Source organism: Eucalyptus grandis, chromosome 10, assembly GCF_016545825.1.
Source record: "Eucalyptus grandis isolate ANBG69807.140 chromosome 10, ASM1654582v1, whole genome shotgun sequence".
In the NCBI taxonomy this organism is placed as follows: domain Eukaryota; kingdom Viridiplantae; phylum Streptophyta; class Magnoliopsida; order Myrtales; family Myrtaceae; genus Eucalyptus; species Eucalyptus grandis.
Window position 1 is genome coordinate 20055997 of NC_052621.1, and position 19157 is coordinate 20075153.

A 19157-nucleotide genomic window follows, 5' to 3' on the forward strand; every position below is an offset into this window, starting at 1 on the left:
AAGAAAAGGCAAACCTTAGAAGATTTGCAAGCAAAAACAGAGAGCATAAGAGCATGAAATACAAAGTGTTGATTGAAAAGAACTTAACCAAGTGTTTACCGATATCTTTCAAAAAGTTGCACTTCCATTTTCTGGACCTTCATTTTATTATTTTTTAGTAAGTTACACGTCTAAATAATGCTTGGTACATAGTAAAGGGGATTAAGAAAAGGGAGCAAATATCAACATAATTTTCTATATGCACTTGGGAAAATATTAATTAATCACTTGTCAGATCACCAATAGACATATAAAATATACCCAAACCTAAGAAGGTGGGTTGAGTGAGGAATAAATTTGACGGCTAATCATCGCGGCTTTTATTTAAAAGAACTCCTAGTTTGTCATCAAGTGATCAGCAAATCCTCTTGACAAATGCAATTAGAATTTGATCTTATGATAACAAAAATTATCGTCTGAAAAGTGAAACGAAAAGCAGAATTTTTTTTGTAATTTCAATGGCTGACTAATTACATTAAGATGGAATCAAACACAAGGAATTTTCATTGCGCCTCTCTCATTTAACGGAGAAAAAGATAAATAAATAAAAAATGGAAAGCCAGCACCAGAGGAGGGTTTTCTCTTTTTTCCCCCCTTCTCCTATATCATCTGATGCTTCTTATTCTCTCTGTTGTGCCGTAATGCATGTAATAAACTGCACACCAAAAAGAAGAGGGGAAAACCGAATTTCGATTTTCCATTTACTGCACTAGCTCATTGGTCCAAGATGACTGATCCAGAGCCGATCTTTGGCACGAATTCACCGGATGAGGATCGAGCATTAGCGTCTTGTCGTCGACGCTGCCGACCAGAAAATCCCAGTTGATGAAGTCGTCGTCATCCCACGGCTTGCTATGTTGGTTGTCCCCGTCGCCAGAATTGCCAAATTCACCGTACGACCAGTCCAAGTCAGGAAACTGCAGTTCTTGAATGAAGTTGCCGCCGCCCCCGCCGCCGCCGCCGTTGTTGTACGAGGAAGAAGATGAGGAGATCGAGGAAGAAGGAGGGCAAGCGACCAAAATGTCGCTGGGGTCGATCAGAGGGACCTCGTCTGTGCAGAAACTGTTCATGTCCATGACCTCGATTGTCTCGAGCAGGCTTGCATTTGCCATGCAGCTTGTTCCGTCTTCTTCTTCTTTGGCTTCGGTTAGGACCGAATCGATGAAATTATCAGCCGATGGTGTTTTTGCGGCATCGGCTGAACTCGTTGAGCAAGATTGCTCTTCCTTCTGCTGGTGATGATTCTGCAGGCTCTGGGGCGGGTCGGATGGGTTTGAGACCAATGGCTTGTGGGTGACAGGGTCGACGCCCATCTTCTTGAGCTTTTTCTTGATGTGAGTGTTCCAATGGTTCTTGATCTCATTGTCGGTTCTTCCGGGTAGGTGAGAGGCAATCTTGGACCACCTGCAATATGTCAAAGCAAAGCAAGAAGCTTGATTAAAATTTGGCCCAATTTGTAGTTTCAATGAATCTAGAAACAGGGGAAGAAACATAATTGTGTAGATAAATTTCCAGCTTGGTGTAAAATTGGGGCAGAAAGATTCTTTGAACGTCTCTCTTGCTATGTGCATGTAATGACGGGAACAATCTCAAATTGCATCTTCAGAAAGACCCAAATGGGGGAATTTAGAGTCTGAAGCAAAAGAATGAACAAGCAGAGTTGGCCAGAGCAACTAGATTCAACATGCATAACAAGAGAAAGTGTTGACCTGTTGCCAAGTTGGGCATGGAGGTCAATGACCAGTTTCTCTTCCTGTTCAGATAAGAGCCCCCTTTTCAGGTCTGGCCTCAGATAATTCGTCCACCTGAGCCTGCAACTCTTCCCACACCTCAGTAATCCTGCCAATTTTAATTCATCACAACTTGTTCAGACACCGAGACCACCATACAAATAACATCATCAGGAAAAAAATGTCTCTGGGGATTTCTTGACGTGTTGAATTCTCCAAGAAACCCATCACAAGAGCTTTCAGATAAATGTGGAGGGTGGGAAGAAAGAGAGAGAGAGACTGCAGAGCAGATGGGGGGTGGTGGGTTGCGAGTGTTCGTCACCTGCAAGTTTAGGAACAGCTCTCCAACAGCATTGGCCATGAGTGAGGATGAAGTTGATGAGCTTCTTGTCCTCTTCCGCCGTCCACGGCCCTTTCTTCAACCCCACTTTCTCACAGCAAGGCTGCCTTCCCATTCTCAACACCCGACCAAAGCTTCAATTTCGGAAGAAAAAGGGAGAAAAGCCAAAGACAGAAAGCAGACAAGCTTTTGAGCTAAAACCAGCCAGGGACAAAGCGACCTGGCCACCAGCTCCGAGGACCTATTTCGACGGAGAACGAAACGAGAAAACTAAGCTAAGCTAGGAACAATGTATCCCCCACCTTCGTATATATACACAGAATCATCTCCTTGTCCAACAAATGATGAGGACACGGCTCCCTCTATATTTTATTCGAAGGTGTGTTGTGCCTCGCCCTTTCTTTTGTTTATTTCTTCCTTATAGGCGGAGCCGGTTGGCTTACGACACGTGTTTGACTTCCCTGGCATCCAGAGCAAATCGTTCCATGTTTCAACTAGTCCATGAGGTTAATCAAGGATCATCGATTCCTAATCCAATTAGTCTAATGGAATCGGTCACTTCTTTATTTCCATTAAATAGTGTCCGTGCATAATGATAACAAATCTTAAAATATTGATGAAGATATCAATGAGTGAAGAGTCATTGTGTTGCAGTTTGTAGAGCCACAAGACGAGATAGTGTTTGATTTATATTTTACTATTTTTTTAAAAAAATAAAAAATCTATATGTAGTCAGTTTGATTCCCTCTTGGGATTGGGAATTATATTAGACGGCTCGAACACCGGTTTTATTTTTAGGAATTGGGAACTGTGCTGTCTGTTTTATACACTATTAAAGTTAATGAAATAATTTGCGGCTTCAAGATTTATCCATCTAGGATCAGCTTCAAAGTCATAATTAGAGTATTGACAATGCTAACAAGCTTGCCGGTGTTGCCTTTGTGAAAGCGCCACCTCAACTTCTCTCCCTCCTTTTTTTGTCCATTGCTTGAGTTGGAAGCGTGAGACAACCGTCTCCTTCTATTTCATTTCAGGACTAAAGACTTGGCTCCTCACGCCCTCGGCCTGCCCAAAGTAAAAGCAACTCACTTCTCTCGCGTCTCCGCTTCAGTCGGACGAGAGAGAGAGAGAGAGAGAGAGAGAGAGAGAGAGAGAGAGAGTATTTCTGAAAAAGTTACTGATAAATATTTCTCAGTCACGCATGCTTTTACTGGAATTCTACACATGATGTGGGGGTGGTTCCAACATTACGTAAAGAGTTCACCCTGCGTTTAAGGAATTGTAGAAGGGTCCGTTAACATCGAGATAACGACGGGCAAAGGTCATCAAGGCTTAAATATATTCAAAGGGTTCCTTGCCTGATTATATTGAATAAGTCTGGTCAGATCCAAGTACTTGGATCTAAGCGCCATGCCGTATCGAAACGAAGAGTAAAGTACATGTAGCTGTATGAATGGGGCATATATTCAGTTCAGGTTTAGCTTGCAAGGCTTTTGGCTGTTATGCATGAGCTATCACCGTATGCCCCGGGTTTTACATTTTTTTTTTTTCACTGTTTTGCTTTGCTTTTAGAGAACCCTATTCGTCTGATTATCTTACAGACAAATCTTTTGCTTTTCACCCCCGAAAAAAAAGCTTGAGCTGTCGAGGAACAGACAGCATATGCTTCACTAATCGGCCTTCGTAAGAATTCGCAGACAGTTACTGTAGAAACAGAAAATTGTATGCTTGAAAGAAAGAATTTACTAAATGTAGAAGGCAGTACCTTCGAAAGAGTTTCTTGTGCTCCCTAGTCATGTGAACCAGGGGACGATGAATGGAGTGGCGAGAAGAACAGACGAGACAGGTTTGGTGCGCCATTATCGAGTGCTGTTGAGAGTATCCCCAAGTCCAGAAGGCATCTGAAAAAAAACCATTCATCTTCATTAAAGGGCCAAGAATTCATGTGAGATTGTGAAAAATGTGGCGTTTCTGATGGGAGGAGACATTGTGTATTTGAGTATGAGACGACTATTGATACTTTCAATTTTAGGCGAGTAAATTGACCGAGTCCGTTCTCTCAGGAACATCACACGTCGCCTGAGATTTGCAAATTACGTGTCATGATCATCCAGAGCAGTATATCGAGTCAAGCAATTGAGAACGATTTCAAAGTCTCGTGCGAATGAATGAACGTGCAAGAGACATGTTGAGTTTGCTTTGACGATATGAAGTAGTATGGATATCCAAAGAAGATTGGAAAAGAGTGATTATTCTTTTTTTGTGTTGGATTTAATTGGTGAGGCCAGCTCGTGAGCCATGGGGGATTATCTTCATGTTCTTAGGATGGTTATAGCGCATGTTTGCCATATTCGCCAGGTCCCTCTATATGAATTCAGATACACATGGATCGACCCATCATCATCTCGTTTTTAATTTAACGTATACAGAAATGTTTGTGCGCATCTCTTTCGCTGTGAGAGTTGTCAGTTGCAGTATTATCTCTTGTTTCCACACTGGAAGACTGCTACCTCTTTCTGTCATAAAGACTATTCTTGAGATCGAATGCACAACACTCTCGAGGGCCGATTTCGACGACGCGTTGGCCATAGAATCCACCAAATCCGTCACGCATAAGGAAATGAAACTCTCACAAAACGGGTTTAAGCAAAGTGCGAGGAGTTGAACTTGAGAATTCAGACTCATATGTGAATTTATGTAAATTCTTGTTTTGGGCGACTCATATATATGAATGATCCAGCTCCTGCCGGCCACGTATTCAGAACTTATCGAGAAAATTCTTCTCGCAACACTACTTCTGAACTTTTGTCTATTTGACTTTGAAGATTGCTGTACTCATTTGTTCCGACTGCTTGCCACTAGACCTATTGCGGAGGAGGAACAAGCACAAAATCAACATCACAATGAACATATATGTCAGTGCAATCCTGGTAGCAATCTGATGGACATTGATGCTTTCCCTGGCTTTGGCGATCATAAAAACAGTGACAAATTTAAAACGCAGCGAAGTGTCTCTCATCTGCATTCCTTGTTTTGGTATATAATTTGATCATTTGAAGGTGCTATTGGAGCCTATTGTGCCAGGGTCGGAACCAAAGTCTCCAGTCATAGAGCGGCACCCCGGCTTCTTCCTCAAGCCACCGGAGATTGGCAGCGAAACAACACTCTCTTCTCACACAATGTCTCAGCTTAAAGGTTTCTACTACAACCATTCCTATTGCGGCAGACAGTATGAGCTGCAGAAGATAAAACATGCATGTAAAAGGAGGCAAAAAAGAGATTCAGATCTTGTAACCAACCCCTTTCACGTGTGTGACGAGCAGAAAACCATTGATGGCTTCTCTTTGAAGAGTTCTTGGGAAGTACGACGCGTCGAACAGTGCAAATCAGGACAAAAGAAACATCTTTCTATTCGGGGTTTGCTTGCAGTGTTGTAATCTTTGTACGGAGAGAATGACTTTGATACTGGCTATCGTTCAGATGTCACCTGTCTACGCCGTTGACAAAGCAGCGCCTGCTTAGTCGCAAATTGCTACAAATAATTCTCTCCTTCCTGTCCACAGATTGCCCCGAATCATGTTCCAAATGTAAATTTCCTCTTCAATTATCAGCCACTGATTGTACACTAATAAATTAAATACGCATCTTGTTCAGTGCATCGTAATTATATGATATTGGTAATTGATTCTAAATCGTATTTACGAGTTCGAGCTGGTAACCTGCTAGTCATGTTACTAACAATGTTAGTTAGCGGCTTACGGTCTGTCAGTGTAATAGCAACTCATTAATCTTTTTTTATGAATTTGTTATTCATATTTAAGGGTTTTAATTGATAAGCTACTGGCGGCATTAATAATCTACTAGAAATTTATAGTGATAAAATAGTTATTTTTATTTGTAAGATATAAACCATTCACTGGCATTAATAGTAAAGTATGTAAGCAATTTGTACTCCACAAACAAAAACGGTGCTCATTTATAAAAACGAATGACGGTTCGTAATATATTAGGGTATTTAAGCTTGTTTAATAATATTTTCTTGTATGTTATTAACCAATGAACCTTGGCTCACTTAGGGCTTGTTTGTTTTTATTCCAAATAGTATCTGATTTTGTCCTTTTGTTCTCGGGAACAAAAAAAAAAAAAAGTATATAAATCTGTTTGGTAAAATTTTTGTTTCCGGAAATAAATTTGGAACAAAATCAAGAAGTAGAAAAAAAAGTTACCTTTTGTTCCCGAGAACAATTTCTAGAATCAGTGCAAGTTTTTGGGTCCGAGTTCTTGTTGTATAGCTCTATATAGCTTTTTGGTTTCAAGTCAATATATTTCTTACTTTTACCAAAAAAAAAAAAAAATTTCTAGAATCAATTCCTATTTTTTTTTATTCTTCTTCTTCTTCCTCTTTCTTCTTCTTCCCTTTGGCCGGTTGCCGGCCTCAATTATGGCTGGTGACCGGCCAAACGAGGGCTAGCGACCCCCAAAGCTAGAGCACCGGCCTCGGCTATGGCGGCGACCGCCACGAGGTTCGACCTTGCTAGAGCATCGTCGGCCCCGAGATGCCGAGCCACAACGAAGCTCAACCTTGGTTAGATCTCGGCAAGACCGAGGCGAGCCTTCAGCGAGCTCGCTAGACCTCGCCCTAGCCTGGCGAGGCTCCGGTGAGCTCGCCGAACTCACCCATCAACGACTGGCTGCAAAGAAGAAGGAGGAAGAAGAGAAAAAGAAAAAGAAAAAAAGAAGAAAAATATAATAAAAGTATTAAAAAATTAAAAGAAACAAAAAATTTAAGAATTTTACCAAACACATTTCTATTCTAGGAATAGAAATTTTGGATAATTACCAAGCGTGTTCTTTTGCTTAAAAATTGTTCCGGGAGTTGAATCAGAAAAAAATCATTTCTAATAAAAAATTGTTCCTTGGAGTAGAATGGTTACCAAACGCATCCTTATAAGCTCGAAATGATGTTATCATTCGACTAGGAATTTATAGTGGAAAAATAGTTTTTTTCCCCATAAGTTGCCATCTTTAACCAATACTTACTTGTAAAGCGTGTAAACAAATTCATAATTCCTAACAGAAAATGTGCTCGCTTGGAAAAGCAAACGATTATTCCAATTTACAAGGGTATTTCGACTTTGTAAGTCGTTAGTATGTTACATCAATAGTAAAATCTAGGCAATGTTAACAATCTACTAAAAAAAAATTTAATGACAAAAACTTTTTTTCTCATAAGTTACAATCGTCAATCATTACAACTTGTAATTGTTTCATCAATTTTGGATCTTGCAACGAAATATCTTTTAGTAAGTGCTATATTTTGGTTTTTTATTTAAGGAGACTCAGGTTGGGTGGTAGCTTTGGACAGAGAGGGTCAAATGTGAACAAGATTATACACCTTATAATCTCAAAATTAAAGAAGTCATTGGCCTATTGCTTGTTTAATATTAAGGATAATTAATGTCGAAACCTAATCAATGACATCATGTAGACTTACTTTTATATAATAATGAAAACCCATTAAAATTAAAATCATCTATATAATATCGAAAGCACTTCGAAAACACTAAATATGAACAAGATACCTCATAAATACTGCTTTCTATCAAATTTGAGGAGACAACATTAGAATCTAATCAACGACGCTAGACAATGGACAACGATTCGAGATGGATCTGAGGACATAATGTCATAATCTAATCAATGATGCTGAACAATAATAACAACACCTAGAATATATTGCTCCTAGATACATACATGAACACAACATCGGAATCTTCTCAACAACGTTAGATGAAGACTATCCTTGAATGAGGATGAGAACACAACGTCGGAATTGAATTGACAATGCTGGACAATGGGTCAATATTGGAATCTAATTGATAGCACTTTTCAGAATATAGACACTCGCTGGAATTGAATCTACAATGGTAATCTTGAGCTATAGCTAGGCTAAACTAAGTTAGGGTAAATGCAATATAAAGTAGTTTTTGTGCATTGTTTTGGTGGGGCTTTTTGTTGGATTGCTTATGGTATTTATAGCCCAATTTGGTAACCATCAATAGCCGGTTACTTCCTCCTCTAGAGTTGTTCCACGTTCCAAGTTTAGATTTTGGCTTGTTCGACAACATTCTCATAGCTTGTTTAGCAAGTATTATCGCTCCTCCTTTGAGTTTGGTGCTCTTTTAACTGTTCCCGCCTATTTCCACCGTCAACGTTGTATCTCCATCAATGATCTTTGGCTTCGACACGTGGCAACCCACCTGCTTCATCATGATATTTTATGCCTTCGTTCATTTGTTGAAATTCAGCTCCAAATTTTCCAAAATCCTTAATTATCTGTTCTCATATGACCACTTATGGGCTGGGCCGATGTGGATTATGGCCCATTAACACTTTCTGCTTCTTGTGCCTCACATGTGCTTGTAGGGGTATTTTTGGATGTCAACATATGCCCCATTTTACAAGTAGTAAATTAAAAATTTATTTTCTTAAAGGAAATACCTCATTTTGCATGTAGTATGCCACGGATGATCGTTATATTTTTCTATTCTTTGACATATATGTAGGTCATATGAACCAACGGCTTCGGTTGCATCTTGATATGTCGCTTTAATTTTTGGTAGATATCCTTAATTTTTTGAATCATTGTCCTTTATTTTGAATAGAAGAACACATTCCATTATCTTTTTCATACTTTGTCTTATTCTTTAAACGCTAAACCCTTCATATTTTGCTCATAAGTTTTCCATGGCTGCGAAGCTCCCAAATTCAAACTTGAATCTTATATTTCAAATTTCGATTGTCTTCTTAATGCTGAAGAGGCCAACTATTATCGATTTTGATTGCTGAGTATTGTCTAAGAGCATAAGGAAGTCATTACATCTTGGGCCTACCCGCCTAGATCACAATCATATTCCACCGCCTCTTAAACCTTGCTTCCCTACTAGAAGGAACTAGAAGCCTCCGATACAGTATTCCTCCATCAAGAATATCTAAACGCCCGGCCCAACTAGGTTTCAAAGTTTTGCTTTATTCAAGGAGAATTTTCACGCCTAGCATTTGCGATTACATGATGATCTTCCTACCCATTTGTCATGGATGAATGTAAGTATTGAGATGGCACTAGAGGTTAGCATGCTAGTTTAAAATCTAATTAGAGGTTTAATGGGTTTGACTATTTGCTTTTGGTCCAGATTGACCAATTGCTTCTTTTTCCCTTTGGAAAGCATGTTTGTGACCCTTTTGGACGTATTCACCATTTCTAGGTTTGTTCCAGAAGAAATCAAAGCCCTAGAGGACTTCCATATTCCCGATAATGTTCTTCCTTATGGTACCTTTCTTGATGAATATCGTAAAACTTCGGTTCCTATTTTCTTCAAAGAGCAAACTGCTTTTCTACTCTATTGGCTGTCAAAATATGTATTCTTTAATTCGACCCTTAAAGTCTCTAAAGATTTCTTTAGACTTGTTGCCAATCTTGCAAAAGGAAATAAAATAGCTCTTGGTCCACTCATTTTGGCTGTTTTATATAGAAGTCTTACCCATGCTACCCTTTCAATGACGCCAAAAGAAATTGGGGTTCTATCTAGTCCATTTTGGACTTTGCATGCATGGATGGCTCTTTATTTTCCTTTCTTGTTTAGAAAAATTCATTGTGTTCTTCCATTCAATCCTTCATCAAAATCTAAACAGCCAAAACCTCAAAGTATGGGTTGTCAATTACCCATCTTATCTCCTAGAAAGGTTCCCGATGACACTTCCTTGTTTGTTTACTTCTTTCATGAGATATTAAACTTTGACCATGCTCATGTGGACCTCTTTCCTTATGATACTCCTGAGTTCTATTATCTTTTTTTATGTGGAAACTAAGTACCTAGATAACGTCGGTGCATTCTAGTTGTGTACTTACTCCGGTCGATCTTCTCATACGACTTTGTAAAAAGGGAAGATTTTAGCATGGGCTTAAGATTTACTTGTTGTAGTGTTGTGCCAATTACTTACTCTATGGAGTATCCTTGATGAACAGAAAAATTTATAACTTTTAAAAAAACAAGCCATTTGTTTGCTACTCTTAGATAACTATAGCAATGCGGCCCCAATTTTTCCTAGACTTTAAAGATTTTCAACCCTTTCCAAGATTTATAGTAGAATATACTAGCTAATGGATCTCATTTACGTTTGAGAGCCCATATGAAGAAGCCACCAAGACTGTTTTCAATCATATCAAACAATGTCATCCTTGGTTAGCTGAAGCAACTAAGAAGGGTAAACAAGTGTTGGAGTATCCTTTGAAAGTTGATACTCCAATCGTATTAATAGCACTTAAAATTAGAGCCTCAGAAGGAACTAATACTCATTTATTAGTTCTACCACAACATGAGGATCCAAAGTAGGAATATCCAGGAGAAAATCCAAAGCTAAGAGGAGGAGAAGGAGAAGTAGAAGCAGGATGAGGAGAAGGAGGAAGAAGGAGAAGAAGAAAATAAGTAGTAGAAGAAGAAGAATAGGAGGAGGAGGAGGAGCAGAAGAAGAAGAAGAAGCGGGAGGAGGAGGAGGAGGAGGAGGAAGCAAAAGAAGAAAAAGAAGAAAAAGAAGAAGAAGAAGAAGCAAAAGGAGGAGGAGAATGAAGAAGAAGAAGAAGAAGAAGAAGAAGAAGAAGAAGAGAAATTAATCAAGTGTTAGCCTAGTGTTGTTAAAGGTATGTCCAATTGGTCCCTTTAGTTCTATTGCTCTAGTGCTAACTTTTTCCTATGTTGTTTAAGTATTCTTGATTCCTCACTACACATCAAAGATGAAGACACACTTGATGTGATAATTTCTTATCTCAAACGGAAGAATAATACCTCTCCCCCTTTAGTAAGGAAACAACATTGACTAGTTGTCGAGGACCTGGCCTTAGTTCTAGTTGAAGATAATCCTATGCCTTTGACAGAGCCGATTAACCTCGACAGTCCTCCCAAGGCCACAATAGAAGATTTCCTGGGTACAAAGACTCATCTTTCGTCTTCTAAGAATGCTGGGATTGTGCTTATCCTTGTTTCTTTAACAATCCGTGCTAAATGTTTTCCTATTTTCTATCATGTCCTTGTTTGTTCGTTTTGCTTTTGAATATTGACTTTATCTTAAAATAATAGCTATTGAAGTATCTACTAGTGGTGGAGATTCACTCCAACATACTTCTATTCAATCTTTAATCAAAAACACCATCACCTAGCCTGGCATGTATGAGGCTTCCTTACTTTGTTTTGTTATATGGCACAACTCTGACATTAACTTTTCTGGATACAATAGTGCTTGCCACTCAAGCTTCATTAACCATTGCATTTTTAATAGCTAGTATCACCTTGTCATAAGTTCCTTCTTTCACTCTTGTTGAGGTATCCATCCATAAGGAGAGTAGGACTTTTCCAGCTATTTTGGCTAGCACTATGAGTGCTTTGGATGAAGCAATTCACGTTCTAAATGCTAGTGATTTGACCCCATGAGTTTCCTCAATCAAACTTGATAATTTGATGAATAGGCTAGCATATTTTCTATTTCTTTCAAGTGGTTGTATATCCACGATTATAAAACAATTAGTCCACTCTTTCCCAGCTCAAGTCGTTGATGAGTGAACTGAACGAGTATGATATTGGTGACTTTTTGCCTCCAAATCTCAAGTCAAGGCTCAAGGATTTCTACAATAGATCTTGATCTATTTTAGATACTTATCACTAATACAAGACTTGGTTGACAACATTAACTGTCCCGAAGAAACTTCTTTTGAGCCAAGTGATACAATCTCGAGAGGTAGAACAAAAAATGAAAGAAGATCACCATTCTCTGTAAGCTACCATGAATGACATTGCTGATTAAAAGAAAATTGGAGGAAGTTCACTAGAAGTTGGAAACCAAGTTCAACGATAGATCCTAGAATGAAAGTCGACTGTGCAAATCTGTAGCTGTTCTTAAGGGAGTGAAGGCAAAAGATTATGCTCATTGAAAATAGCTAAATTTAGAATGCCTTCATGTCATCAATGAACATCTAAATTAGAACCTTGGTTTTGACCAACTCATGTGTAATTTTTGCAAGATGTGAAATCTTTTGTGTACTCATAGAGTTCGAAATGAAATCATTTAATTAATATTTCTTCTAGAATTTTTACTTTGTAATGCATTTATTCTTAACCTTTTCATTGCGCGCCCAAACAAAATTATGGTGGGATTTTTAAATTCCATGAATTCATTCACGTCCATGAAAAATAGGATAATATGGTAAGTTAGTTATCTTTGATGCCTATTTATATCCAATGATCCTATTCCTTTACCAACACTTCTAGTCATACACAATGGCAGGCTATTCTCAAAATCCAATAGGCATTGAAGCGACTTTGTACTTGTTGTGCTTAGATGCACTTTGTGTGCGTGAGGAAAATGGGAAGCTCTCCCTGATATTTATGGACCAAAGTATTGGGACAAGTTGCATTACCTTGGATTCTCATCTCAAACTCCTACCACCTTCTTCTCTGCTTGCAAAATGCTTTCCTTGCCATTGTGAAGAAATTTTGGCCATACACTAGTATTCGACATGTACTTTTACTTGATCATCCCCTAATTATCGCTTTTGCTTCTATCTTTCTTTTAACAAACAATTTTTCAACTGGTATAAAAGATTGAAGAAGGAAGTCTCAAGTGCGTGGAATTATGCCAAGATCAATGAGTGCTTGATGTTATACCGATATTTATTGATCGAGTATGGATTGATTAGTAGCCTTTGGGCACGTTTGGTTCAACTTTGGGGAAATGGCTTTGCATTTCCTCAAGTATCTTTGAATGAATGGGCATTTAGTGAATGTAAGAGTGTTTGGATACTCATTTTTGTGCATATTTTGTAAAGAACCTTTGAGGTGAAAAGAAAAAGGAAAAAAAGAAAAGAAAAGAAAAACAGAAGATAAGATGTATATTAGTAGAGAGGGCGAAATTATGGGGAGGCAGCTCGAGTTGCTTGCTGTTGGTGGTGCTGTTGGTGATGGGGAGGCGGTTGGTGGTAGCAGTGGCGGCGACGGCGGCGGTGGGGAGGCGGCTCACCTAAGGTCACCCTAGGTTGTTGATGTAGATGCATCGGAGAGGGAAAAATCGTGGGGAGGTGGCAAGCTGTTGGTGGTGGTGGTGGTGGTGGTGGCGAGGCGGCTAATGGTGGTGGTGTTGGTGGTTATAGGGAGGTGGCTTGCTTGAGGTCACATGGCCACAGGCGGTGTTGCCTGAGTTGCTTGACCTCATGCAGTGTGGCTTGACTATTTCTTCTTCCCAGTTGGCCCAATGACGGTCACCTTGCTAGATATATGGTCACATGGATAGGTGATATGACACATTCATTAATTGAATTAGGTGGAAAATGACTATGATTATAACTCTAAAGGATTGATGATATGGATTAAAATTTTGATGATTTGGGAAAATGACATTTTGGTAATTATTAGGGTATGTAAAGGAGTTGAGAATTATCTGGAATTGGACAGGACCGGACTAGCCAAGAATAGGTTGTTACTAAGGGAACCGATCTGGCTTTTGGTTCCAATTCATTAGAATCAATGATTATCGATTTGGTTCCTAGTTACAAGTGTAGAACCATTCATCTAGACCAAATCGATAGTATATGATATATATTTAATTTTTATTTAAAATGAAAAATCCTATTTTCCTAATCCGAAACTCGCTCATCTCATCTCAAGCTTTCACTCTCTCAGTCTCATCTTTGTTTCTACTCTTTCTCATCTTAGACTCTTAGTATGTCTCTCTCAACTCGGTCTTTCCATTTCTATCTTTTGACTCTCAATCTCAACTCCTACCGACCCATAACCATGCCTCAGACTGTTCATCTCCTCCTCTCTCATTCTCGATTGCCTCTATTTTCCGTAAGTTAGAATCCCTAATTTTCAATCTATTCAATAAATCATTAAATCTATAAGTTGTTTTTTTTTTTTAGTTGGTCTAGCTCAAAAACTCTAGAAAAATTAAAACCCTAGATCCCTAATCTGTAAGTTGTTTGTTTAATGCATGATTTGCAATTTATATCTCATGGCATGAGGTTCTCTCTAATTCAAATCTAGTAATTCAAATTGCAAATCTCACTGTTTTGGTCGTGTATGTGTCATAGCCAATGAGTGAAGGTGTATACCTAAAGTTGATGATGGTTGGAGATAATTGGTCGGAGATAATTGATGGTGGGATGAAGTGCATTTGTATTGTCCTCTATACTAAGCTTGTGTTTATTGTCTTTTATGTAAAACTTTTATGCTTTGATCTCTAGTGAGGTGGTCGTGTGCCTTGTTGTTCAAAATGAAAAAGTGCATGTCATGGGATATAATTTCTTCAACAAGACAACTTAATAAAGTCAATTGAAGAAATTAATGGAAAATATTAGTTTCTTTAAACTACAAATATCCACCATTGATGACGTTTTAGCTTAATTCTAGCAAGTCATGTCAATGGAGTTGGATAAATCCTATGATGCGATAATACCGATAATAGAATCGGAGTTACCAAAACTTGGAAAAGGTGAAGACGACTTTCAAGAGGTATTCAACACAAACAAGGTATCTTGTTCTTGTCATTTTCCTTGTAAGTGAAAATAAGCCGCATAACTTCATTTTTATAAAGGCATAACTCATAGGAATGGGAAAATTGATGTGTTTTGCACTTATTGTGGGGTCATAACATATTGATAATGGTACTTCAAATATGTTGAAGTACTCAAAAAGAGTAATGAGTATTCTCGCAATATTGATAAGAAACAAAAATTGTTTGCATCACATAAAGTAGATAGGACTCAAATGATATGGGAAAATACTAGGTACTGGGAGTGCTAGTGTTTTACTAACATGGAAGTTTAATCACGAGAAATGTGGGGAAATACTTATTCAAATTATTATAATTGATGAATAACCATTTTCGATGGTTGAGCATTTCATATTTCGTGATTATATCCATCAATTACAATCTCTCTTTAAGCATATGTCGTGATTTGTAATGTCTAAAGATTGCATGAAATTGTTTTTTAATTATGAAAAAAAATTCAAGGCTTCTTTTTGTAAGCGTAATTATAGTATCGCACTCATGATCAATGCATGCATTCCATTTATAATTTGAACTATTTATATATTATTGCACATTTTATTAATGAAAATTAGACATTGCACAAAAAAAATCATCAATTTTGTAGTGGTACCTAGTCACAAGGGTACAGATATTAGGAAAATGGTTGAAAAATGCGTTTGCAATTGGGAAATAATGAAAAAAGTGTCAACAATCATTATAGATAATACTAGTTCGAATGTTGTTGCCATTGGTTATTTAAAAGAAATTTTTTCAAGAGATAGCCTATTAATCTTAGATGGTGAAGTTTGTTGTGAGTAATGGCTTGGTTGAGGTACGTGTTTCTATTGCGCATATTCGAAATATAGTTAGGTATATGAAGAGTTTTCCTATGAGAGCTAAAACATTCAAGATTGTATTTAGAAAATCAGGAACACTTATAAGGATTCATTTCATCTTGTTGTCTCTACTAGGTGTAACTCCACTTACTTAAGGTTGGACACATCATAAAGCTAACAAAAACTTATAAAAGAATAGATGAAAATGATCTTTTTTTCTCAACTAAGATTCACTCGATACTCCAAATAGTGCTGATTAGGAAAATGCCATAATTCTTTTGAGATTTTTAAAAATGTTCGAGATTTTGTATATCACTTCAAATGATTATTTCAAGAGATAGCTTCTTTGTATAATCATCTGAAAGAAGCAACGAATGCTATGGATCCTAGGGTAATAGCTTTGGCCATGAAATTAAAGATAAGTTTGACAAACATTATGAGAGTTTCAAAAAGCAAATATGATAATATTGATTGCGCTAACGTTAGATTTTTTTTTTAAAAGTGAATTATGTGACGTATTGTTGTAGACATATTTATGATGTTAGTATGAAAGTTGACAAGATGTTTGATGCCTTAAAATGTTTGTTTGAATTTACTTACTTTTTATGACAAAAATTGGGTGATGAACTTGTGAGTTCTAGTAGTATCAATAATAGTTGTGATCTTATTGTGATGAGGGAAATGAAGGGAAATTTTTTTATTTTGATTTCTATGTGCAAGACCATCGTATAAAGCCTTTCTTAATGAGGAGAAAGAGATGTCCGAGGCCAACTTATCTAATCTTGATTGGTATCATAAAGCTAAACTCGAAGAGGCTCATGATCTTAATATTTTGATGTGGAGTAGTATTGCTGGCCAAAAGTTCAAAATCATATCTTTGATAGCTTGGAATATTTTGTCTAATTTCGTAACTACGGTTGCTTTAAAGTCACTCTTAGTCCATTTGATTGTGTGCTCGATGGCTTTTGAAGTTCTTTGACTCATAGACACATGGAACTTTGGTTTTTATTCAAGATTAATTAAGAGCGATTCTCAAGCCGATTAATGTTGATGAGTACATTGAGAATACTGAAAAATTTGAATTGGGTAAGTCCATATCTTTTCATCTTGTAATTCTTTTATATACCTAATGAGTGAATGCTTTATTTAGTATTTTCTTTTTGTTAGATATGGATCTTGTTAGCATGGAGATTAACGGCATAAAGAGTTTACAAGTTGAAGTGAAAGGAATATATGTGGTGAGATTTTCTAATATTTGTTTTAGTTCAATTTCTAGTAATTCTAATATAAAACTGATGTTGAGTGATCATCTATTCTTATTGTTGTTTTGTTTTTAGGAGGTTGGAACTTAGAGTTTAAAGAGCTCTCAAAGCTTGAGAAGTTGTTTGCTCTTGTTATTCTTGCGAATAGGAGATTCGTGTTCATTTATAGAAGTTGATTTATTTTATTTGCGTGCTTACTCTAGCGAACTTACAACAAACTCCCACGTGTTATATATAATGTAGACTACGGGTACATTTGAAGTGAATCACAATTCACAAGTTGTGAACTTTTGTGGCAAATCTTGTTGTGGTCTTTGTGTCATTTTATTTTATTTTTTGGGTCGCATTGTTGTATCATTGTAAAGTTGTCTAATTTACTTTGCTAGATGAACTTGTGAGAAAGTGCTTATGTACAACAAGCAATAAGATTATTCACTCATTTTCTTGAAGTTCCTTAGTGACAAATGTTCACAGTAGAGTTGTGTATGTGTATTTTAACAACTTCTTGAAGCTTAAAATATTTCAACACATATAGGCTACTGACTAGTTTTTAGTTTGGATCACTATTTTCTTTTGCCTATTCATAACAAGTTTGGTGAGTGTGCTCTCTTGCTTACGTATTTCCTAACATACTAATATTGTCGATTCATTAGCTTTGGCTAGAAGTGTCATTAATGAGGTGTAATTTTAACTATTCCAGAATCAATTCTTTTTATTGTGTAATTCTTTGTTGTATATTATAGTGCTAACATACGAAACTTGGTGGGATCGGTTCAAATTTTTTGAAATTGGTTTTTTATTGACGATTCTTGTATCTAGGGTAGGAACTGCCCACTCGAATGATGCTTACCCCTAATTCCCTAGTAACCCTAGTAATTATTGCAAGGAGGGGCTGGCCATATGGTTCGTGGGTGGTAATTAGTTGACTTTTGTATTGATTTGGATAACTTAGATCAACATTGGTCAAATCAGGTTGACCCAAGTATTCCTAATTATTCTATTTCTCTTCAAAGTACCTTGCAAGCTTGGCTACTCTTATATGTTCAACCTATTGGGCCTCATTGGGCTTCAGCTCGTTGGGCTAAACCTACCCTATCCTGTTAGTCCCAATTAGTCATTGTATGATTACTTTCTCAAATTATCCTAATTGGACCCAAATTGATATTTGAATTGAATTTCTTTGGCCTAATGGAATTTTAAATATACCATTTAAAAAGTTATCCATAGCCTTAAATTCATGTTCGAATGTTGATCAACCCAATTAAGCTTAGAATCTCGAAATTGTGTTTGAAATCTTGACTTGTTATGGTCTATAGATCAAATGTCTTTCTGGATTTGTTGGTATAAATTCAAGTGTCAACATTGATTCAAGTGCCTCTTGGATTCATAGAAAAAGTCTATGAAATCTTCTTGCCACAATTTTGCTATGAATCACCACTTATTTTTTCGTCCTTTGCATTATTGAGCAACCAATTGATTGTCAATGAAATTACTTTCAATTTTTTCTTAGCATTTAATTTACACAGCATTAGATTGGATGAAATATTACTCAATTAATCCTAAAATTATTGTATAGATGTTAATTCATTATTCATTTCTAAACTTTTAAATTTTTATTAATTTAGTTCTGAATATTCACACGAAATTCCAATATAGTCATTCTGACCAATTTTTGTTGGAAATGGCTGACGTGGCGGTTCATGCATCATCGATCGTCCTATGTATTACATGCCACATCACCAATTTTCGACAAAATTTGGCCAAAATGACTATATTATAATTACACCGCCACGTCATTGATTTCTAACTAAATTTGGTTGAAATGACTATTAGAATTTCACGTAAACATTTATGACAGAATTAGAAAATTTAGAACTGCATTTGTATTCGAGCAATAATTTTTTTTAGGACTAATTAGACAAGTTCCATTTAGATTAAATGTTGTGTCAATGGCATATGTTCAACGTTTAGTAAAAAAAATTAGTTGGATTCATGTCAAAATGCATTAGTTACTAAAAAAGTTTGAAAGTTCAGTGCATTTGATGATTGAAATCAAAATGTAGTGACTGGATTGCAAATGCTCTTAAGTCTAGTGCATCGATTGGTATTTGAATCTTGATATGATTCCCTTCTTTTCGTTGCGACAATTAAAGGCGACTCATAGTGGCAGTCGCCGTCATGTACACCAACACCCCCCTCCCCTCCCCCTCTATTCGTATATTCCTTTTTGACCTTTGAAGTAATTTTTAACTTTTCCTTTTTATTTGCAAAAGTCTCTTTATAACATCCCATCCGGTATTTCACCAAATAAAAGATAGATAAAAAGAAATTCACCCATGTTCCCTTCCTTTTATCCTCGCGGACGATCCCGTTA

The 19157-nt window shown here is 37.1% G+C and overlaps 1 protein-coding gene across 1 annotated transcript; it reads right to left on the reverse strand.

Moving 5' to 3' along the window:
- Window positions 1-456: 456 nt before the first annotated feature.
- On the reverse strand, window positions 457-2462 carry LOC104422165 (transcription factor MYB20). Its single transcript, XM_010034415.3, has 3 exons — window positions 2092-2462; window positions 1749-1878; window positions 457-1443 (listed from the first exon to the last, which is right to left on the reverse strand). The coding sequence occupies exons 1-3, from the start codon at window positions 2222-2224 to the stop codon at window positions 741-743; spliced, it is 966 nt and encodes a 321-aa protein (XP_010032717.1). The 5' UTR covers window positions 2225-2462; the 3' UTR covers window positions 457-740.
- Window positions 2463-19157: the final 16695 nt, after the last annotated feature.

Bases quoted from the DNA above. Each gene is read 5' to 3' on its own strand.
- LOC104422165 (XM_010034415.3), bottom strand. From the start codon at position 2,224: ATGGGAAGGCAGCCTTGCTGTGAGAAAGTGGGGTTGAAGAAAGGGCCG. The intron at 1,879-2,091 runs GTGACGAACACT...TAAAATTGGCAG, and splicing joins AGCTGTTCCTAAACTTGCAG to GATTACTGAGGTGTGGGAAG. The intron at 1,444-1,748 runs GTCAACACTTTC...GACATATTGCAG, and splicing joins CATGCCCAACTTGGCAACAG to GTGGTCCAAGATTGCCTCTC.